General features: G+C 44.4%; 1 protein-coding gene across 5 annotated transcripts in view; it reads left to right on the plus strand.

The window, feature by feature from the left end:
- The window catches only part of sdk1a (sidekick cell adhesion molecule 1a), a 1043142-nt gene extending 1020326 nt beyond the window's left edge, over positions 1-22816 (plus strand). For all 5 annotated transcript variants that reach the window (XM_038820122.1, XM_038820123.1, XM_038820124.1 and 2 more), the window contains 2 exons: positions 6939-7068; positions 11623-22816. In XM_038820122.1, coding sequence (XP_038676050.1) covers positions 6939-7068; positions 11623-11901 — 409 coding nt within the window. In that variant the 3' untranslated portion in view covers positions 11902-22816. The remainder of the gene's footprint in view (positions 1-6938; positions 7069-11622) is intronic.
- The last annotated feature ends 1309 nt before the right edge of the window (positions 22817-24125 follow it).

Consider the following 24125-nt stretch of genomic DNA (forward strand, 5'->3'; position numbering starts at 1 on the left):
GGGATTGGAAGAGATAGTGGAGGATCTGAAGGCCATGTAGTCGGGTAAAGCCCCGGGGCTGGACGGGTACCCAGTGGAGTTTTATCAAAAGTTCTCTGGGATATTGGGGCAGGTGTTGATGAGGATGTTCAATGAGGCAAGGGAAAGAGGGATGCTGCCCCCAACGATGTCACAGGCCATGATTTAGCTGATTCTGAAGCAGGACAAGGACCTGGAGCTGTGTGGGTCCTCCAGGGCGATATCCCTATTGAACATGGATGCCAAATTGCTGGCCAAAATTTTGTCCTCCCTGGATTGAGGAGTGTGTTCCGGACGTTATTGGGGAGGACCAGACGGGGTTTGTTAAGGGTAGGCAGTTGGTGGCCAATGTAAGAAGGTTGATAAACGTGATCATGATGCCCCCGGAAGGTAGGGAGGTGGAGGTAGTGATCGCAATGGATGCAGAAAAGGCTTTTGATCGGGTTGAATGGGAATATCTGTGGGAGGTACTGGGACGGTTCGGATTTGGGTGGGGCTTTACTGACTGGGTCAGGTTGCTGTATCAGGCTCCTGTGGTAACCGTACGGACGAATAGGACAACATCGGACTATTCTAGACTGCACCGGGGGACGAGACAGCGATGCCCCCTCTCCCCACTGTTGTTCGTGCTAGCTATGGAGCCATTGGCAATTGCTTTGAGAGCCTCAAGGGGCTGGAAAGGGCTCGCTCTTTGCAGATGACCTGCTTCTGTATGTATCGGACCCAATAGAGGGGATGGAAGAAATCATGAGGATTCGAGGGGAATTTTGCCGGTTTTCGGGGTATAAGCTAAATATGGGGAAAAGTGAGATGTTTGTGGCCCAGGCAAGGGGACAGGAGAGGCGATTGGGGGAGCCGCCGTTTAGATTAGTAGAGGGAAGCTTTAGGTACCTAGGCATTCAAGTGGCGTGGGAATGGGACCGGCTGCATAAGTTAAATCTGGCCCGACTAGTAGATCAAATGAAGGACGATTTTCGGAGATGGAACGCGCCTCCGTTGTCACTGGCTGGGAGGGTGCAGACGGTGAAGATGACGGTCCTCCCAAGGTTCCTGTTTGTATTTCAGTGTCTCCCCATCTTTATTCTGCGGTCCTTTTTTAAACGGGTCAACAAAGTGATCACTGTTTGTTTGGGCGGGCAAGACCCCATGATTAAGGAAGGTAATGCTTGAGCGGAGCCGGCGAGCTGGCGCTGTCAAACTTTAGTAACTATTACTGGGCGGTGAATATAGCCATGATCAGGAAGTGGGTGGTGGTGGAGGGGTCGGCATAGAAGCGTATGGAGGCGGCTTCATGCAAGGGTGTTGGTAACTGAGCCTCTGCCATTCCCGCCGGCATGGTACTCCACCAGTCCCATGGTGGTGGGGGCCCTGAGAGTCTGGGGGCAATGGAGGAGGAACATGGGAGCAGAGGGAGCATCGGTCTGGTCCCCAATCTGTAATAATCACCGGTTTGCCCCGGGAAGTATGGATGGGGGGTTCCGGATATGGCGGAGAGTAGGGATTGAGAGGATGGGGGACATGTTTATCGAGGGGAGCTTTCTGAGTATGGGGGCGCTGGAGGAGAAATTTGGGTTGGCGAGGGGAAACAAATTCAGGTATCTGCAAGTGCGGGACTTCCTACGTAAACAGGTGTCAACCTTTCCGCTCCTACCACTAAGGGGGATTCAGGACAGGGTAGTTTCCAGAGGGTGGGTGGGAGAAGGGAGCGTCTCTGACATTTACAAGGAACTTATGGGATCAAAGGAGATGCAGACCGAGGAGCTGAAGCACAAGTGGGAGGAGGAACTGGGAGGAGAGATAGAGGATGGTCTATGGGCGTACGCGTTGAGTAGAATCAACGCGTCCGTAACATGTGCCAGGCTCAGCTGATACAATTCAAGGTCGTTCATTGGGCTCACATGACAGTGGCCTGGATGAGCAGATTCTTTGGGGTGGAAGACAGGTGTGCAAAATGTGCGGGAGGACCAGCGAACCACGTCCACATGTTCTGGACATGTCCGAAGCTTAGGGGAGTTTTTGCAGGGGTTTGCAGATCTCACGTCCATGGTGTTAAAAACAAGAATGGCACTGAGTCCAGAGGTGGCGATTTTCGGGATGTCGGAAGACGCGGGAATCCAGGAGGAGAAAGAGGCAGATGTTCTAGCCTTTGCTTCCCTGGTAGCCCGGAGACGGATATTATTGGCTTGGAGGGACTCAAAGCCCCCGAAGCCGGAGACCTGGCTATCGGACATGGCTAGCTTTCTCTGTCGGGAGAAAATCAAGTTCGCCTTGAGAGGGTCACTGTTAGGGTTCGCCCGGGGGTGGCAACCATTCGTCAACCTCTTCGCGGAAAATTGTCAGCAGAGGTGGGGGGTGGGGGGGGTTTAGTTTAGTTTAGAGTAGGGGGTTAATAAAGGTGGGACCTGTAAGGAAGGGAGACGGCTTTTGCACTATGTTTATAGTTTCATGTGCATTGTTTATTTTGTTGTTGTTACAATACCAAAAATCTTTATTTTTTTTTAAAGTTGAGTAGATGTGGCAGCACCTGTGGAGAGAGAAAAACAAAGTGAAGGTCTACCTTCAGTTGGAGAAGTTGTGATTTAATGAGTATTTATAAGTTGCAAAATAGGGAGCATAGAACATACAGTGCAGAAGGAGGCCATTCGGCCCATCAAGTCTACACCGACTGACTTAAGCCCTCACTTCCACCCTATCCCCGTAACCCAATAACCCCTCCTAACCTTTTTGGTCACTCAGGGCAATTTATCATGGCCAATCCACCTAACCTGCACATCTTTGAACTGTGGAAGGAAACCGGAGCACCCGGAGGAAACCCACGCACACACGGGGAGAACGTACAGACTCCGCACAGACAGTGACCCAGCAGGGAATCGAACCTGGGACCCTGGAGCTGTGAAGCAACTGTGCTATCTACTTGTGCTGCCCAAGCTTCCTCGTACTGGATACTGAGCACTGACCTGTTGCTCAGACGTCACCAAGTCAATCCCTTAAACTCAACGCACTGTTAGAAAGCTGAGATTTCAGATTCCATCTGAAGCTGTGATCAGGGGCGAAATTCTCCGACCCCCAGCAGGGTCGGGGAATCGCCTGGGGGCACCTAAAATCCCGCCCCCGCCGTGGCAGAGATTCTCCGCCACCCGGGAAGTGGCGGGGGCAGGAATCTCGCCACTCCGACCGGCGAGGCCCCTGTGGCAATTCTCCGGCCCGGATGGGCCGAAGACCCGCCGCTGGGAAGCCTCTCCTGCCGCCGAGGTTTAAACCACCTCTGGAACGGCGGGCTCAGCGGTGCGAGCAGGCCCCCGGGGTCCTGGGGGGGGCGGGGGGGCAATCGAACCCCGGGGGGTGCCCCCACGGCGGCCTGGCCCGCGATCGGGGCCCCTCCCTCAGAGTCCGGGCCAGTGCCCTGGCTGCTCTATTTTCTTCCGCGTCCGCCGCGGCCTCCGCCATGGCAGAGGCGGAAGAGAACCCCACATTGCGCATGCGTCGACAATGACATCAGCGGCCAGCTGCCGCTGACGTCACTGCCGGCGCATGCGCGGAACGGCGAAAAGCCTTTCGGCCAGCCCCGCTGCCGGCGGCGCCAGTTTTGTGCGCCGGTCTTCTGGTGGCAACCACTCCGGCGCGGGGCTGGCCCCCAAAGGTGGGGAGAATCCCCACCTTTGGGGAGGCGCGACCCCTGAGTGGTTGGCGCCACTCCCCTACTCCGGGACCCTCCGTCACGCCGGGTAGGGGAGAATGCCGCCCCAGGTCAGGCAATAGTTCTGGCTAAAGTTAATCAGCCTGAAACATTTGTTTATCTCTCTCCACAGATGCTGCCTGAGTTCTTTTTATTTGTTTACGGGATGTGGGTATCACTAGCAAGGCCAAAATTTATTGCTGAACCCTAATTGCCCTTGACAAGGTGGTGGTGAGCTGCTTTCTCGAATTACAGTCCCTGTCGGCACACCTACAGTGCTGTTAGGAAGGAAGTACCAGGATTTTGACCCAGTGGTATATGCCAAGTCAGAATAGAATGTAACTTGGAGGGAAATTTGCAGGTGGTCATATTCCCATGTGCCTACTTCTCTTGCTCTTCTATATGATCAAAGTCACATGTTTGGGAGGGCTTTAAAGAAGGCTTGGCAAGTTGCTGCAGTGTGTTGGAAATGGTGCACACTGCAGCCACATTGCCAGTGGTGGAGGGACTGAATGCTTAAGGTGGTGGATAGGATGCTAAGCAAATGAGCTCTTTACCGTAGACAGTGTAATTCTTCATGAATGTTGTTGGAGTTATACTCGTCAAGACAACTGGAGAGTATTCAATCACACTCCTAATTTTTGCCTTGTAAGATGGTGGAAAGGCCTTGGGTAATCAGGAGGTGAGTTAATTGCTGCAGGTACCCAGCTTCTGATCTCTTTTGTCGCCAAAATATTTATGGGCGCGATCTACTGGCCGCGCTGCGCCCAAAAATCAGTGTGTCGTGGCACAATTTGGTCAGTAAATGATGGGAGACCCTAGTCCTGGAATCTACCCAGCTCACCACGCCTTGCAAGAGCTAATGCGACCTCACGAGACGTTGCAATGAGAATCCCACCCATTGTGAGCAGGATACTTTTTGACAAATCTGCATATTAGACAACTAGTCTCACACTAACATGCAGTTCCCTGATGTAACCATGGCCTTGGGATATATCCCTTTGCCTTGGAGAACTTGGGCAAGCGCCATTCAGTACTAGTCTCCACAAATGGGGATTTGTGGCCCCTGGGTGCATGACTTCTTGGCAGAGTGGTATCTTGGCACTGCTGGTGCCACCTTGGCCCCTTCACAATGCCAGCCCGGTACCCTGGCAGTGCAACCTTGGTGCCAGCCTGGCACTGCCAAGGTGCCACATGGTAGCATTTGCGCAGCAGTGATCGTGCAAGAGTGTTCCATGTGCGCGCGTGGGGGCATGAGGTAGACCCAGGAACCCCTTACAATGAGTTGGGGCTTGGGCGGATTCAGGGGTCGCGTTGTGTGCTCGAGAGATTGGGATGCCTTTTAAAAATGCCGCCCGGGTCTTTCCCTGCACTGAGGAGTTTTGGGTGCAAGAAACCGGATTAAGTGTGGCCTCGGCCACATGTTCCCAGCTGAGACCCCGTATCTAACCTGAGTCACGTTAGCATTGTGTTTCTCTGAGCTGCGAGCACTGGGAAACACAGTTCTCACAGCTCAGAGAAACAGAGCACAGTAGCACACTGGGCAGCACGGTAGTACAGTGGGAGCACTGTTGCTTCACACCTCCAGGATCCCAGGTTCGATTCCTGGCTTGGGTCACTGTCTGTGTGGAGTCCGCATGTTCTCCCTGTGTCTGCCTGGGTTTCCTCCGGGTGCTCTGCTTTCCTCCCACAAGACCTGAAAGACGTGCTGTTACGTAATTTGGACATCCTAAATTCTCCCTCTCTGTACGCGAACAGGCGCGGGAGTGTGGCGACTTGGGGCTTTTCACAGTAACTTCATTGCTTAATATAACCCTACTTGTGACAATAATAGATTATTATTATAAACCCGCTCGCTATGGGACGTAGTTCCCATTTGGTTTAATCACGCCCTGTGTGACTCATCCAGTTCAGCTTTAGTCAATGGTTGTTGCTGGAGAATTCAGTGATGATGAAGTGGGAGATAGGTGGACTCTCTGACTACCTGGAATTTGTATAGTCCAAATGTTACTTCCCATTTATCAGCCCAAGCCTGAATATTATCATGCTGAATGCTGCCATGAACTGCTTCATTATCCGAGGCATTACGAATAGAACCAAACACTGCAACCATCAGCAAACATCCAACACTTTGACCTTAAGGTGGAGGAAGGTCACTAATGAGGCAACAAAAAATGATTGGGCCTTGGACACTATCTGGAGGAACTCCTACAGCAATTGGTTGCTGAAACCCACTAACATCTTTATTTGTGCGAGGTATGATCCCAAAGTGGAAAATGTTTCTCTGATTCCCATTGATTTTCATTTTACTGGGACTTCTCTATGCCACACTTGATCAACTAACACCTTGATTTAAGTTCAATCATCCCACTTCAGCAGTAAGATTCAGTTCGTTTGTCCATGTTTGAATGAAGGCTCAAATATGGTCTGAAACTGAGTGATCCTGGAATTACCCAAAATGAGTATTGGTGAACAAGTTATTGATAAATGCTGCTCAGTATAATTGGTGAGATTGGATTTATCTTGCTTTACGTGGACGGGACATAGCTAGGCAACTTTCCACTTTGTCAGGTAGATATTGCAGCTGAACTTGAACAGCTTGTCTAGGGCACAGACACTTCTGGAGCAAAAGTCTTCAGCAATACACCAAGGATATTGTCAAGGCCCAGAGTCTGGGCTGCATTCAGTAAGTTCAGCTGTTTTTTGATATCACTTGGCTCCAGTATTTTCTGTATTTAATTTGCAGCATTTTTGAAATCCATTTTGACAATGCACTGGAATCTATTTCTCCACGCATTATCAGATCCAAATTACAGTCACAATCTCCTCCATGGAATGTCGTGTTGCTTTTCTCTAGAGTCTCGTCAAGACCTGACTCAGATTTATGTCACAACGTTCGTTTCTTAAATTCCATACAAAAACACGTCAGCAATAGATTATCGCCTCTCACATGGAGTATAATCTTCCTTGGTTTAAATAGTCTGATAATTAGGTTGTCACATTATTCTCAGGTCAGTAGTTTTTAAAATTTATTGCTAATATTATTTACGTATCTTTCTGCATACCAAACAAAACAATTATTGTCCATAGTGACCATTTAACATATTAGCAATAAGTTGATCTTTAGATCTGAAACTATATTTTAATTGATCTAATTATTTTACTCCATAAAACAAACTTTTAAATGTTTTTATTGTGCGGAGGTGCTTCTATTCCTAATTCTTTTCTCTCACTGCATTGCTAGATTTCCACCCAGGCCCAGCCCAGGAGGGTTACGCTATTCCGATGAGGATTTATGTAATAACTACAATGGAATTGTGCTAACAGAAAGCACCACTCTGACAGAGAAACCCACTGAAATATCAGAGTCAGAGGTAAATCTTCATTATTCCATTTAATCTTCTATTGCCTGCATGCAACAGCCCGCCGAGAGAAGGGCACAGTCCACTGGGCTGTTACTTTTGCCCTCAGATACACAGGACTATATACTTCTGCTTTGTTTGTCAAACTGCTGCAACCTATAGGTTTTGTAGGGAGAAAGAGAGTTATTATTAGTCTAGCTTTCTTACAAGTAACTCCAAGACTGCTCAAATACAATCTGTGCAATTCCCAAACACCACCTCCTTGTTACTGGAGTTTAATAATACTTGGGCGCAAATGAGAAGCAAAACAAAGACAGCATTTTGGGGAGGAATTTCCATCATAAATGCTTTAAGTAAGTTCCCTGATTGCTCAGCTGTTTAAAACACCCAGTAACTGAGCCATATAGAACAGGAAGCTTCCACATAAAACCCCAGATGGCGCTAAGTTAACTGGCAGCTGTCAGGATACTCCAGTTAGCTCATGCACACCCTAGATCAGGGGTGAAAAATCCCCCATCATTGCTGAAGTGTATGGATGTCAAATCAGGACAGGGGTCATGCTTCCTGCTGACATACAGGGCTGCATTCTCCAGTCGCTGATGCCAAAATAGTGTTCGACGATCGGCCGGAGAATCACAGTTCCCAACCAAATCGAGGGCGGAGCATTGTATTCGGAGAGTACGCCATGCCACGTATCGACGGCCTCAGGACATTGCCTGAGGCCCGCCCCCCGATGCTCCGCCCCCGACCGGCCGAGTCTCCGACAGTGCAGGACACATATTGTCTCATCTGCTGGGAACTCGGTGAGGCGGCTGCGGACTCAGTCCAGCGCCGCCAGTCGGGGGAGGGCTGATCCACGGGAAGGGAGGGACTTTATCAGGGGCTGGGGGCACTGAGGGGGGGTGGTCCGGGGTGCGCGAGCCGGCCGAAGGGGGGGACACTATTTCGCGGGCCGGGTCCGCGAGCGGCTGCCGCCATGTAGCATGGCGCAGCCACTGCAGGCCGCCGCCATCCACATGCTCGGCCATAGACCCGGCAATTCTCTGGGCCCTATCGGCAGCTAGAGCTGGGTGCTCTACACTGCCAGCATGCTAGCCCCCAACAAAACGGGGAATCGGTGGCGGTTTTGCACCATTTTTTCTGCCACAAAAAGCCACCGTTCCCACGCCAGTGTGGGGACATAGCCCCAGAATCAGATAATCCAGCCCATAGTCTTGAGGCTCATTCATGAGGAATCACTGATTTCGCAAAATTGTGGAAGCAACGGGTAAGTGCTGCTCCAAGATCAGGATGATGCAATCAGCTTCTGTAAAAGATAAATCAGAATGGACATTCAATTGGTTTTCCGTTGTCCTGTGCCATGGATTGATAAAATGCTGCGTCGCGTCTCGTTACTTCCTAACTCAGGTTTGTATCGTAAAAGCTTTGAGCAAAGGCCAAATACTTCTTCCTTAGGACAAAGAAGATTAGTATTAGTGTAGTCTTCAATTTATCATAATGCTAAAGGAGGATAAAGATTATGGATGGGACTTTCTGTGTATTTTGCAACGGTTACCTGCCATAGGCTGATCTTCCAGTCCCGTTGGTGTCAATGGTGTTTCCCATTGTTCGCACTCACCAGCGCCAGGGAGCACGCTGTTGGCGGTGCCGGACTATCCCGTCCTCGGGAAAAGCCAGAAATTCCCACCCCATGTCCCCAACCTAATCTGATGGCCCATCATCATTTTCTCATGAACAACGAAGAATAGGCAATAAGAGTCAAAAGGACTCAAAATGTTAACTCTGCTTTCTCTCCTTACAGATGCTGTCAGACCTACTGAGTTTTTCCAGCATCCTCTGTTCTTGATCCGATTCCAGCATCCGCAGTATTTTGTTTATTATAGACTATAAATTCTGGCTATGCCAACAACACCCATATTTCAAGATTACATTCTTTTAGAAATATTGTAAACATTTTTGTTCAATTTGGTCTCAGAAGATATCGCTTGAAGCCAAGCCACATTCAATAAGGACATAAGAAATAGGAGCAGGAGTCAGTCATTCAATTGGATCATGGATGATCTTCTATTATCCCATCCTAACTCCATACCCTTAATTCCCTTCAATCAAAAACATAGTATGATTTGCTCAGCTGTACATATCATAAATGTTTCTTCAGTTATTCAAATCCATAATCATGGAGAGAGTAATTACTGAGTGGGTATTTTAATGCTTTAAATTTTATTATTTCCCTCCTTAGGGAACTTTAATAGAATATCTACCCTGAGCTTTCAATAACTATTTCAATACCATCAAAAAAGCTGCCTATTTCTTGTAATATTATCTGAGTTCATTCTTGCCTCAGCTCATCCACTACTGAAACCCTCATCTATGCCTTCCTTACCTCAACACTTGACTATTTTAACAAACTCCTGATCAGCCTTACACATTTTACAGCCTATCAACATGTAGCCATCCAAGACTATAATCGCCATGTCCTAACTCTCACCACATCCCATTTACCCATTATCCCCATATCTGCTAATGTAGACTGGTTGAGCTGCACTGTGGTTTTAAAAGTCTCAATCTTGTTTTCAAATCCCTTCATGGCCTCATCCCCAGTTATAGTTACAATCTGCTTCAGCCCCCACAACCCTTAAAGATATCTGCGCTCCTCTTATTCTGGCCTCTTGAGCATCTCCAGTTTTGATTGCTCCTCCATTGTTGGCTTTAAGCTCCAGAGTTCTTCCTAATCCTCTCTACCTCTCGCCTTTGCTTTTCTCCTTTAAGACACTCCATAAAATCCTTTTTAGCCAAGAATTTGGCCATCAACCCTAATATCTCCTTCTGTGGCTCAGTGCCATATTTTCCTTATGAGGCTTCGCCAAGGTTTTGCTACATTAAAGAAGCTATATAAATACAAATCGTTGTTGTGCAGATAATGGGGTGATCCAACAGCCACGCTGCGCCCCAAGAGCAGCTCGCCGCGATGCAGCATGGCCAATAGAAGCCGGGGCTTCTACCCAGTTCGCAACGCCTCGCGAGATTGCGTTAGATCTCGTGAGACTTTGTGATGTAAATCCCGCCCATTGTAGGCGGGATCATTTTTTATCAGATCAGCATATTAGAACAAGACAGCTAGTCTCACTGTAATATGCAGTTTCTCAAGGTATCCGAAGCATTGGGATCTATCCCCTTCACCTTGGAGTCCTCGGGCGAGCGCTGTTCAGCACTGGTCTCAACAAAAGGCGACCAGGCGGAATTGAATTCTTGGAGGTCTCCCAGGAGATTGGAGGCCCCCAGGCGCATGCCCTTTACGGAGGGTGGTACCCTCGCACTGCTGGTACCACCTGGCACCCTGGCAATGCCAGACTGGCACCCAGGGACTGCCACCTGAGTGACAGCCTAGAACTACCAAGATGCCCAGCTGGAAGGGGCACTGTCAAGGTGCCAAGCTGGCATTCTTTGTGCGGTGATGATCAGGCCGGGCATGCCCTGCGCAGGTGTTTGGGGGTGATGTGAGGGCCGGGCTGGGGACCCTCCTGCTGGGGACCCTCCCATAGTGTGTTGGGGCTTCGGGGGTCGCTTTGGGGCCACGGAGATCAGGTCGCGAGTTTTAAATGGCGTTCCGAACTCTCGTTAAACTGAGAAGTTCCGGCAAGCAGAGCTCCTCAGTGTACAAAATGTGGCTATGTGCGTCTCAGCTATGAGTTCCCCATGGAGGCCCCTTATTTGACATGAGTGGCGTTTTATAGCCTTATGTTTCTCGGTGCTGCAAGCGCTGGGAAACACTCGGCTAAACGCACTCACCACTTTGTTCCCATTTAGTTGAATCGCGCCCACCGCGTTTCATTACAGCTGCTTATTCAGCTGTTCATCTGTTGCTTAAGAAACTTGTCGGCTAGTTAAAATCTGAAAGCCCATCTGGTGTGTACATATGAACAAGGAGTAGACCATAGGAGTAGGCCTCAAACCTGCTTCATCATTTAATAAGATCATGGCTGATCATATACAGTAGTAACCTCAAATCTGCATTACGCCTACTCTCAATAATCTCCCCACTGCTTACCAAGAATCTCTTGACCTCTGCCTGAAAAATATTCCAAGACTCTGCTTCCACCATCTTTCCAGCAAGAGAGTTCTGCAGACGTCTGAGCCTCTGAGTGAAAAACAAAATCACCACATCTTGGTTTTAAATGGGCTGCCACTTATTTTTAAATAATTGCTCTGCTCCGCTGCTTTTTGAAAATGTGAGAAAGATCCTGTAGATTTACAGAGTAGATTCTGTCACAAGAGAAAATTTACCAACTATATACAGTCATCACAAACACTGAAAATACCTGAGACAAACAATGATATTACCTTTGAGTCAAATGTTTCAAAGAATAGCAGAAAAGGCCCCAAAACATAACTTTGTGTAACTTTGCTCTGGTGTATCTCCATGGAGTAGGCTGAGTAATGATATTGACATCATTAGATCACCAGCTCGCCCATTGTTTCAGGGTGTATGATATACCTGAGGAATAAAATTTAAGTTACTTACAAAACTAGGGAAACACAAAACTAACAATATTACTCCTTTTACAGGGCACTGACAGTGATTACGAACGTGAATTGCCAAAAAGCACACACTCATTTGTAAACCACTATATGAGCGACCCTACCTACTACAACTCATGGAAGAGACAACCAAAGGGACTTCCGAGAGCTTCAGCCTACACTTATGAGGAATGCACAGATGGCGAACAGGAGCCATACTTTCCAACTGTGATCACAACACAGAGTACAGGGGGTGCCTACACGCCCACAGGGCAGCCTGCTTCGGGAGCAAGGACTCCTGTGACTGGGTTTTCTTCCTTTGTGTGATAATCTATTATGAACAGCATAAGACAATTCCTGAAATATTGCTTCACTCAATGGACCAACGTGCCAGATGAAGTGTCACACAATCGCAGTGCAGAAGAAAGCAATCTTGTGGAAATTGTCATCTCTAAAGCTGCCTAAAAAGTGCCTCTTACATGTTGGTAACTTGGTGATACCAATACAGCAGTGGTGTTTATAAAATCTGTGTTCCATTCATTTGAATGAGACGTTTAACAGATTCTATGAATATTTTTCTTGTCCTTAATTCAATGTTAGAACAAAAATAGTGGTGCCCTTGCATCATATCCCTAATTTTGGGGAGCATTCAAATTTATTGTAAAGCGTATTATTTTTTAAACTTTGCATGGATCCAGCCCAGGCATATGGAATTAAGGCATCTTCTGACTGACAGTTAGCTCCTGCATAAAGCTGGTCTTTCACGGGAAGACAGAGATTAACCAGAGTCACTTTGTGCTCCAGTAAGCTACAGGGTTGCTCGTGTCACCACTGCACAAAAGGGCATGTTTCAGGCAGCTTTTATCATTGCCTTCTAATTTCATTGTGACTTTAGTGCTGTGAAATTAGTTAAACCTACAGTACCACCACCAACGGAATAACTTAAAGAAATAGAAACATCTTAATTACTTTCTAACTTTTGAGAAAATATTTTTTGAATATGCTTCTGATTCTTTAGAAAATGTTAACAGTCGGGAGTGGTATGGGTTAACTTGCTGGTCGAGAATATATGGAAAGCATCAAATAAACAAAATGGATCGATCGCAATCCCATAATTCTGGGCAGTTTGAGAGGTCACAAGCTATTAAAGTGCGTTTCTTTTGGTATGAGTGAACAGGATAAGTCTCAGAATTGCACTTAGTTCAGTTTGGTTTTAATTCTCAGGATGTTAGGAGTGCAATTACTTTTTGGGGCTCTCTCTCTCTCTCTCTCTCTCACTCATCTGTCCATTTGCCTACTTGTCAACACTAACCACTTCTCACCTGTAAACTTTGTCCAGGATTTTTTTGGAACCTTCGTAAACACTTTCCTCAGAGCTGCCTGTGTGTCATACCTATAAGCACCAGCATGTCACTTCGGTAACTCAGAACTTTAAGAGCTCCTTTTATTTCAGCCCACTTATAGCCTAAAATAAATAGTGGCATAGAGTGAAAGGCTCCCATTAATGTTCCCTTGGTCTGTCTCCACAGCTTCAGTTGGTATTGGATCTCTCAGATGGCAGATATATTGGCACATTCTGACACTTGCCAAACTGGCCACAGATTAAAGCCTGACTGTAATGGTAATGGTAGGGACTAGTGCTGAGCTGGAGAACCAATGGCTGGACTTGTCCTGTACCCTGAAAGTTTGCCCCACAAGCTAGTTTTGGTGCAGACTATTCCTGTTGAAGGTGTAGAGTAATAGCAGGAACAGGTATAAAAAGTAAAAAGGTTAGTGGAACAAAAATATTTGAAAAATGGTATTGGCACATGTGATTTCTTCTTAGGAACAAGTATTCCCCTCAGAGTCAGCTGACACTATATTCTTGTCCTCAAACACAAGTCACCATATTTTCAACAACTCAGACAAAGACCGAGCTCCTTTGAAATGTAGATGTGCTAATATTTCACTGTATTTTATTATCTAGAGCAAACCTTTGAAGAATGGGTTTTATTCTTTTTTTAATTTTTTTATTTCTAGATTATATTTTTTAAAGAATTTAAGCTGTAAACGCCTCTGCAAATATAAAACTGTCACCTCAGTAACTAAATAATGTGCTAACCTTTCCACCTCGGGTACAATTTGTTGTCACCAGACTCTGGCTTTCTACTCCGAGTGATTGTGTTGAGATGAGACTGTCCCATGTTCTTGATCACAGACTTACACTAACAATGTCCATCATCATAGACACTAAAAAAGTGAAGCACTGATAGAATGTATTTTTTTAACCGTACAAGCCATGACATTCCATTGTACAGTTTTTGTTTAGGAAAACATTTTAAGGGAAAAAGTATTTGTGGAATCTTGGTTTTTTTTCTGACTGTGAGATAAAGAATTTTTAATGAAGGTAAAACTTAATGGCATTTGGAAGGAATGTTTTCCAGTTCCACAGCAATAGCATTAAACTCGCACTTGAATTTGAATCTGGAGTTAACCACTAGAACATGCTATTTGAGATATTTTATATTTACATTTATCATGCTAATTTGACTGTATTTTGAGCTCATTCTAACTTTCTAACCAATGACATACAATAACCAACCCAGTCCATTATAATACCAGATGGAAGATAAATAAAGTTCATTTAATGTACAGATTGCACTAAAATTTTCAGCATATCAATAATTACTACGAATATAAAATAGAAAATGTATTTATTGTAACATAAAGCATTATGCTTTATGTATTTATCCCAATTTTTATATTTTACCATGTTCAATGATTTTATATGTTTTATGATATACAATATATTTTCTACTTATAATTGTGTTTCTTTACAAGTAAAATTAATTTGGACAATTTGAATAAAAATATTATTTCTGTAAAATTCTATTTGCCAAACTCAGTATATTTCCCAGTGGGTTTGTCGGAATCGCTCACTCGTTTAAATGAAGGATAGAGTGGGCATATTTGCCTACAGGTGATATCACAATGTAGAGACTTTGTTCACGAATAGTGAGAAACTCACTATAAAGAGTTTGTGACCTTTCACCTTCCGCAGTCATGGTGAGGGAGTATTCTCATTGCGACCTCGTGTCAAATTAAAGATTTCCAGTGCCCCCTCAACACTGCAAGACGGAACAGGTCACAGAATTCTCTCACAGTTGTGAGATTCTTTTCCAGTCTATTAGGGTCACCTGAAAAAGGCTCCAAAATCCCTTTTGTTGTTGTGCAAATATAACAAATGTTGTTCTGAATGCGAGATATTATTTCTGAAAGGTTCTGCAGAGCTTAGTGAGCACTATATCCATCTTGTAGTGGTGCCCCTTGGCACCATGTAAACAAGTAGATTTTGTTTTGCTGAAAAATGCAAGTTATTTTCAGTTGACTGGTGGATGACTGTAGGTGTTTTGTGATTTTGAATACCAATCTATTACTTTTGGTGGGAGCTGTATTTAAAAGTTGGTCCATAGGAGAAAAGATGGTTTAAACTGCTGTGGAAGAGCTCATGAGATCTGGAGGACACTTGGTTTATTTTTATACAGGAGATTAGCCTTCAATGATGTCATGTGGCATTTGGATGAAGACAAACTAGGTGTCATCATAGAATTATAGGAAATACTGCCCAGCACACTTTGAATGCACTCTCAAGCCATATGAATATTGCTTTAATCAGAATGTCTTCATTTGCATTTTTATTTTTTCAATTAAATTTATTTGGTACTTTGTAAAGGACATGACTGGTACATGTTTTGCTAGCAATATGTATATGAATGTGTATTTTTGAGATACTTTTTTGTACTGCTGAATTTGTAACCCCTTATGAAATCCTATTGAAGTGAATCAAGTAGAGACAGATGAAAGGTTGAGATCTGTCCTCCGCAAAATGGAATATACTGCATTTCCATTATTATATCCATTTTAGCCGTATACTTGACTTCAGTAGTTCACTTTATATGGTGGAATCCTACTGAGATCAATTCTAAGCAAAAACAACACCAAGTTTAAATCCATGTTAAGTTAATTCTCTAGATTTGTTTGCGATAATCTGGCAGTAAATCAGAAAACTGTTGTTGATCCTATTTTTTGCAACAATGTGTGTAGATGCTCACCTTGTCTCTTTGTATATATTATGTTGTAGAGGATGTTCGTAGTACACCAGAGACCTCATTTGGTTAAAGAGTATCTCGCCGGTCATTATTTTAATGAAATCACTGTGTAAGTAGAGTGAATCTCTCTAAGCGTTAGAAAAACTGTTCATTTGTTTGTTCATTCTGTTTTCCTAACATGTGCTAATTCAAAGTGTTAACAATGTGATTAACAGCTCTATACACCCTTATGCACAGTGTTGTCAACCTGCTGCTGTGGTGTAGGAAGGACAGAAAACTCATTACCTTAAAACTATGTTCCAAATGTTTCTCTTGAAGTGAAATTTACCTTGCACTCTGAAACTGTTTGAGTTTATAGTAGAAATCTGGGATTGGATCTGAGTAGCGTTGATCTAATGTTGGCTCAGTTATTTCGCTGAAGGAAGACCCTGCTACAGACGATGGAAAGTAATTTGGTTGATAGTGTCAAACATAGGGCTAGATTTTACATTCCGAAATCACACTGTCCTCCCCCCACACTGGCGGAAAGTTCAATGTGATGACGTTGGGTCACCAACCTGACCACATCAGACCAGTCTCCAATAATATAGGAGGCATGAGGGTGCCGAAATGGGCATCCCATCCCAAATGTCAACACTTTAAATAATAATTCAAGGTCACAAGAGTAGTAGCATTTAAAACATAAATTGGCCCTGATAACTGAGGTCGCAAGGAGTGGGATGAATGGGTAGGAAGCAAGCATTCTGTGCACCTATAATTGGCCTCATTCCTGTCAGACAGCCACTAATTTGCCATCCAACGCTCTACTGGGCGAGCAGAGACAGCAGGAGATGTAGTGAGCGGAGCCCACAGTTTCCATTCCGAAAAACATAAAATCCATAGAATTAGCAACCCTGCATAACTGTCCTGAAATCGACAGGATTTGAAAATTAGTCTCCTGCTGACAGAAACACAGGAGAAAAATCATAGAACCCTCAAAAGATTGCTAATTTTTTCTATTGAATATGTTCATTTACTAAGTTAAAAAATATGGGAGATAAGGCAAAAGCCTAAATCCTCACAACTCCCCCTCACCATGGATGGGGCAGGGGGGAGGGGGAAGGGCTCCGGTGGGGCATTCAAAGTCAAGTGATGACACCTCACGAAGTATGTTCAGAGTTGGAATCCCTAACAGTTTGCTAATGTGCATGACAGTTTCCCATGGTTTAAACAGGAATTGCATCTGCCTTTCTGAAAAATTCAGGAGTTAATATGATTTTCTGTATTTCTATAAGATTGTTGGGGAGCGTGCAGAGAACCAAACCAAAATAGTGTCAGGTAAAAGAAGCCCGTGTGTTATGAGGGCTCAGTCACTGTTATTCAAAATTTAGACTAAAGGCACCAGTAAAAAACATAATTTCAGATGCTAAGTAACATATTTGGACATTCTCAAAACACCATCACTGCAAAAGTACCGGCAGTCACTGACATGCAATTTGGTTCCATTTTGAAATAATGTTTTATTTTCTGTTTGTCCCAATTTTCCTTCTTTTTGATCATTTGGCATAATTTTTAGCTAGATAGGTAATTCACACCGGTGTGAATCTACATGATGGAAGGATAATAGTCGAAGACGAGTTGAAAGTTATTTCCATTCCTAATGTTCAAGGAATATTTTAATGTAATTTTATATATTGGGCCCAGTGTTAACCTGTGCAAGTGAATGGGTCAAAATCAAGCCGATTGTGCCTAAACAGAGATGCCAGTTGATAGATAATTCCACTTCATAATTAAGCTCCCAGTCTGCATGATCATTTGTGTATTAACAATGTCCTAAGCTAACCATGCTACTACACCTTGGGACATGGTAACCTGGCAGCGTAGATACAAAAACAAAGACCTGGATTTTCGCTTCCACATCGGGAGCAGAGTCAGGACAATTGCCAGTTCCACAAACCTGACCTGGGGAAAAGTTTCCTGGAAGTTGCGAGTTTTGTTTTGAAATGGCAGGGTTCTCTGGCCACTGCTCCCGGAACAAGTGCGGAGGCTGCCTGATGTTGGGACAGGCTGGGCGGAAGGCATGCCTCTGTGCTCTGGCACTGTATCAAACTTTTTTAAAAAGCAATAAAATGAAAAAAAATTGTACCCAATATCCACCACGGGTAGATCTCGGGACCCACACTGAGATTAAATAAACTAAAAATGCAGAATTAATCTTAAAAATCACTCTCATTCATAAAAAACCCATTCACTACAGTTACATTCTTTCAATTGTATCCTTATAAAAACAAATATTGATATTCATCATCTCACTTCAATAGCCTTTACCAACTTGATGCTATCGGTCAAACTGAAATGGGAGGCACTCTGCTGTGATAATAGAAGGTTGTAAAACCAGTCATGCACAGAAATAGTAAGCAATGATTTTTTTGAAACAATTGAGACACTTTGTCAACAGTTTAAATGGCAGGAGTTTTAAGTGCCTTGACAGTTGCCTTTAACAATTCATTTTGACACTTTTGACAATACCAGTGAACTTGAAAATTAATAGGTTTTACACATTTTTTAATGCACATTCATGCCTGCTTTTAAGAACCCAAGGGGCTCCTGACCTTCCCTCAAAGATGCACCTAATATCCCCTAAAGATGTCCTAGGATTATATACAAAGGAGTACTTTACCTCTCCAAAGTTTAAACTTGTTGCTACTGGGTCTAATCTAAACATGTTGGGCTGAATTCTCCGTTCCTGAGGCTAAGTGCCGACGCCAACAGAGGATCTGTGGTGTTACACGACGGGAAAATCGGCACACAACTCACCGATTCTGCTACCGGTGATGGGCTAGCGCCAGCACCGTGTAAAACACCCGTGAAACGTGTAGAAACTGGTTGGAGAATCGTCAGGTCCCGTGCTGCACATGCACAGGGCTGACAAGCTGCAGCCGCTTGTATGCCTACACCTCTTCCCCGCCCCCCCCACACACACATGCACCGATCACGCCGGAAAAGATGGCGCCTGCCGTGCTGGACCATGTACCCGCCCACCCCAACTCTACAGCCACCTCATGGCCACTCCCCATAACTCTGGTAGAAGCCCTCCAGCCAGCGGCATGGACCTCGGTTGAGTGTCGGCGCTGGACACTGTCCACAAGCCCTTTCGCTCCGCAGCCCGCATGTCAGGCTCCCGACCGCTGAGACCACACGTAGCCCATGCCGTCGGGGACTCGGCCAATCGGGGGTAGAGCATCGTGGGTGGGCCCACTAATGACATCCCAACAGGGTTGCAACTGCCCGCGGCATGAGTAATGATGGCGGCGATTTGGAGGGGGCGGAGCATTATGACCCGGTGTCAAACCAGCACCTGCCCAGATTTCGGCATCGCTGATCCCAATTTCAGCGTCGGGCAACGGAGAATCCCACCCTTTGTGTTTCCCATTCATGGTGAAAGAAAATCAGACATGAATAGAGGAAGCTGCTGTTTTATAGGGTCAGCTGTCTCTGTAAAACAGGTGTATGCAAACCTTGATCCTGGCCTTTTTCCATTCCAGGAAAAATGGTAGGTGCCATCCGTTGTTGTGAAATTCCAAGCCTGACCTTGCATCAAGCAGCGAGTGTAATAGCCTTTATAAACCCAACAATGTAGTGTGGATATTGGGTCCTGTTCTCTAATAGCTCATAGATCAATATTGAAAAGATACTTGTGAATATCAATTCAGACTTAAAACGGCGTATCTTAGGTTTTGTAATAAGTAATTACAATGAAGGAAATCTTTGCATTTTGAGTGGTGTGTGAGGTTTCAGTTCAAGGTGTAATATTTAGCACAATGTGGAGTGTACTTGTTTAGTCACCTTTGCAACATAAATCTATCTGATAGGTGATCTATGGGTGACATTCAGGAACTTTATCTTGAGTGGTAACTAAAGAACAAATGTCACTTGTCACTTAAAAGTTACGTTATGATAAGACTTGATGGTCAAGTTTTTCTAAATTGAACCTCAGCAAGCATTTTCTATTGTTTGTAAGGTGCTTGAACCAATACAGTGTGCTATCCTTTCTGGCAGCCTTCTAAATCAAAATCTGTTAGCATTTTTCAAAGCAAAGCTATGTTTTCAATATCAAAATGCTCTCATATGATTGGTCAATAAAGCAATTATTTATGCATAGCATCTTTGAAAACATATATAATTTCAAGGAGAGCATCAAACAGATTAAATTGTGTAAGAAGCTTCAAACAGGTTGAATTGTGAATAAGGGAGCTTCACGCAGGTTTACTGAGTTTTTCAGGTCTCAAATATAAGATTGCAGTACTACTTTATATTCTTTGTCAGCCCTAGAAAGCTTTTGCGTTCACAGCCTCACAATATAGGAGCACAGGGAAATGTGAAGACATATTCATGATTTAAGACACCTTTAATCAGTAAACAAGAGCCAGGTTTAACATGTTTCACCTTCGGCAAAGACTTCAAAGTGATCAAATGAATGTGTGAACTTGTCCTTTAGTAAAATTATAGTCTTATAATCATAATGTGACAATGAAATGATTATCAAGAGATCACCATCAGTGACATCATTAACAATTATTTAATGCGTACGTATGAACCTCCATAGTGATGCAATAGAACAGACAATAGCTAGGAATTTCTTTGGAGCTGTGCCCACTTCACTGCGATAACATCAGTGGGAAACTAGCAAAGTCCTATTTACATGTGAATGCAGGGCTTTGGGCGAATTTCCACTGGAGGAGTGGGAGTAGATCAGAGGAGTTCTTCATTGTACGGTGTCACTCACTCAGAAATATTTAGAAAATGTTTTAATACTGGAATAATAACTACAAATTGGGAGGGTGAGGCACAAGACAGTGAAGCGCAGTGGGTTAAACACTGCCTCTAGGACTTGGTTATAAACCCAGCTCAATTGAAATATTGTCACAAGTAGGCTTCAGTGAAGTTACTGTGAAAAGCCCCTAGTCGCCACATTCCGGCACCTATTTGGGGAGGCGGGTACGGGAGTTGAACCTGCGCTGCTGGCTGCGTTCTGCATTACAAGCCAGCGATTTAGCCCACTGTGCTAAACCAGCCCCAGAAGAAATGAAAGTTTCTTCTTTCTACTGAATGTGATGGCCCAGTGTGAACTGAGGAAACAAGTAGTTCCTATAGTAATGGACCTGAACTCATAAAGAAGTACCCTAAAAACGAATTAGCAAAACCTAAGAAACAACGTACTGAATGGTGTACAAACTAGCAGGGGAGGAGTCGCATTGAGCCAGCAGAACTCTTCTGAAATTGGGATTGAAACACATTGTCAAGACAAGAAGGTATCATGAAAGATTAGATTTTCTAGACACTGGAGCAATCAGATGTACCACAGCATTTTTTCCCAGTTTCTCTACATTCCTGTGTTCCTAAAGTAGAGGGAACTTTCCCTGCATCTGTCTCTGCTCTACCCAGGAGTGTTTGATTTGACACATGAATATTCCTTCCCCCAGCACTAACATCCCTAAACTACATGAGCACAATTTTAAAAGCAAATATTCTGGATCCACCAAAGTTTTTTTTATTTTGGGTTCATTTCAGGTATTATTAGCATCTGGTTTTAGGAAATTCTTAAAGCTGGGGAGTCAGGTCCAACTTGAGTCATCAGGTGAAGCAGGATTAGAAAGCAGGGAATAATCGGACCAAAGAGTGTAGATGTTATTCAGTCTTAAGTCATATATTCTGTCCATAGTTTTGCATTTTTGTTGTGAATTTATGATAGAAACTGCCTCTGTAAACTTATTGCACTCCAAATTACACCTCATGCCAGTGGTGACCTCTAATGACTGTTGGCAAGAGGTTTTCAATAAAGCATTAGTTTATACAGGTAATTTCCACAATAAATGTAGACATAGAAATTTATAAAGGAAAAAGGTGACAGGAGATAAGATTTGTAAGTTTAAAGATGTTGTTTGTTATTTTTAATTTATCTCATTGCGCCCACTGCAAGTGAGAGGCTTGTAACCACTTGTGCTTCCCTCGTGTGTTATATCAACCAAAGATCTTGTGGACAGTGGGTTGCATCCCTGGATGCCTCTGAACCAGAAGCTCTGGGTTTAAGTTGCACCCCAAGACATGATGGCCAAGGAAGGTGTGATCAGACTGCAGCTAAACAGGTTGAGTATCAACCTGCAAATCTTTCCAAAGCACGGCAATGGCAGGCGGTAAGAGTGGGAGAGATTCCAATCAGCCATGTGATGGAAAGAATTCTGGAGTCTCTACCATCACTATCTATAGCTCCAGACTACAACAAGAATGTTTTTAAAAGTACATATTGCCACAGGAACTCGAGACTCCCTCAGTGAACTGTAACACACATCAACCAAAATGCTCTCTCAGGACATCCCAAATTTAGTAGGACAAAACATATAGGCTGAACATTTTTCACACTTGAAATGGGCATAGCATGAAACAGTTACATCCCCCACTGTTAAACTTCACTGAAATGCCAATGCTCACACTGCTGATGATTTGAAACTGGGATTATTCCGATATAAGAGAAATTCCCTGTAGTTACAAAACACTGGACAATTCCGAACAGCTGAATAATGCAATGCATTAGGCAGGCAGCTCTTCACCTACAAGCTGTTCATTCTGTAGCACTTCTATGATGAAGCACTATTCCATTTTTAAATGCACTTAGACTGAAAAGTTCAGGAATGGAGGAGGAAGAAATGAATCAGCTTTGGGGAGGGTCAATAATGGGTGTCTTACCAGCCAAATTGTTAGGCAGGGTTACATAGAGACAACTCGATCTTGAAAGATTTTCCCCAAATGGAGCCAGCCTGTTCACAGCATCACAATCTGCAGCAGTGTGGATCAGGTCTTTCAGCTAATCATTTGTATTTATGGTATTGTTAATTAGCAACACATTATGTTTATTTTCATGCATAACATTTGTACCAGTTAGATCTGCTTCTATGGCACTGCTGTTTTAATTATTACCTGCACACTTGCTCCCAATTAAAGAAACAGTTTTGAATTAAGCCTGTGTTTCTTTTTTGTCCTTCAGTAAACATAATATGATGTCCTGTATTTTCTGTCTCCTCCCAAACATAACCTTCATTCTCTGTGGGAATGGTGGGAAATTTACACTTTGTAGTTTGTTTTCTACCTATAATTAAACGCTTAATTTTTCAATTGTACAATTTCTTCATCATTAAAGAAGTTTATTTTTCCAGATTGCTTTACTCATCGTTTTGCCCACCTCATTTGCACAATTGTCATGTGGCCAGTAGCAGTCACCAGTGTCCTCTGTGTACTTCAGAGGCTGAGACGTTTGGCAAGAAAACAATTTTGAGCAGCCGTTTTTAAAGGCACAATCTCTATTAAATGCAAGTTGAAGAAATGAACAATTGTTTTTTACTATTCCGAGAATCTGCGACATGCTAAGGGTTCCCAAATATTACGACATCCAGGACCCAGGTAGGAGACCATGTTTCTGGCAAGGAGTTGGAAACCCTTGAGACTAGCCATGTGAAGCGAATGGGAGCAAGTGGCGATAGTCATGAATGTCTGTTGCGTTACACCATAACCTTGGCAGCAGTGCCCAAGTTCAATACCCTCACTCAAATGACATTCCATCTCTCACACCACATACCTCTCCCACTGTTCAGTAAACCACATCCCCATCACTAGCACATCAGCACTCTCTGACACACTGGATTCACCCCTAACATCCTTATACTGCATGCGATCCTCACACACCACAACTACTGCCAGTCTCATACCTCTCACTGCCTACACATTGTTCCACCATTCACCTTCAGGCACATCACCCAACCACACACTTACTGATATTTTGCCCTCTCTCGCAGAAGATTGCCCACAACAGCCCTGAACATCCATGAGCACAAGTGGCCTTTGATGCTGCAAGACCATCCTGAAAGGTGCCATGAAATGCAAATTGTTGATGGAGTGACTGTGGATATTCTAGTTTCTGCCTAACTTGTTCTCTTACCTTTACCATTCCTTCATGCTTTTTTGTTTTCAGATAGCCAAGAGCTACTAACCACTTAGGCCCAGCAGTCTCGCGTGCAAGAGCAAGAGGAGGGAAATAGCACTGCCCGAACATTTGAGGCTTTTGTCAAGTCAGGATAATCATGTGGTGAGTCACTGGGCATGAGTAGGTTGCAGCCAAGGCAAAGAGACCAGTCTACATGTGTGTGAACTCCCTGAAGGCTGAGGCTGCAAGCCAGTTCTGTTGCAGGGGACTTCGATGCAACCTCATTGGTGCGAACTGTAGGAAAACACAAGATCGTGCAGACTCAAATATTTGGTGCAATGGCGGGTGTGCCAGATAGCCTGGACTCACTGATTAGGAGACCACCTTCACTGGCACAGAGGATTGTGCTGAGCTTGAAGCCCATCCTGAATGTGGTGGATGCTTCCATGGCAGTACTGCCAGAGTGACCCATAATGGAGCAGCTGCTGCTCACTCAGAGCTTCTGGTGA

This window comes from Scyliorhinus canicula, chromosome 15 (genome assembly GCF_902713615.1).
Source record: "Scyliorhinus canicula chromosome 15, sScyCan1.1, whole genome shotgun sequence".
Lineage (NCBI taxonomy): Eukaryota > Metazoa > Chordata > Chondrichthyes > Carcharhiniformes > Scyliorhinidae > Scyliorhinus > Scyliorhinus canicula.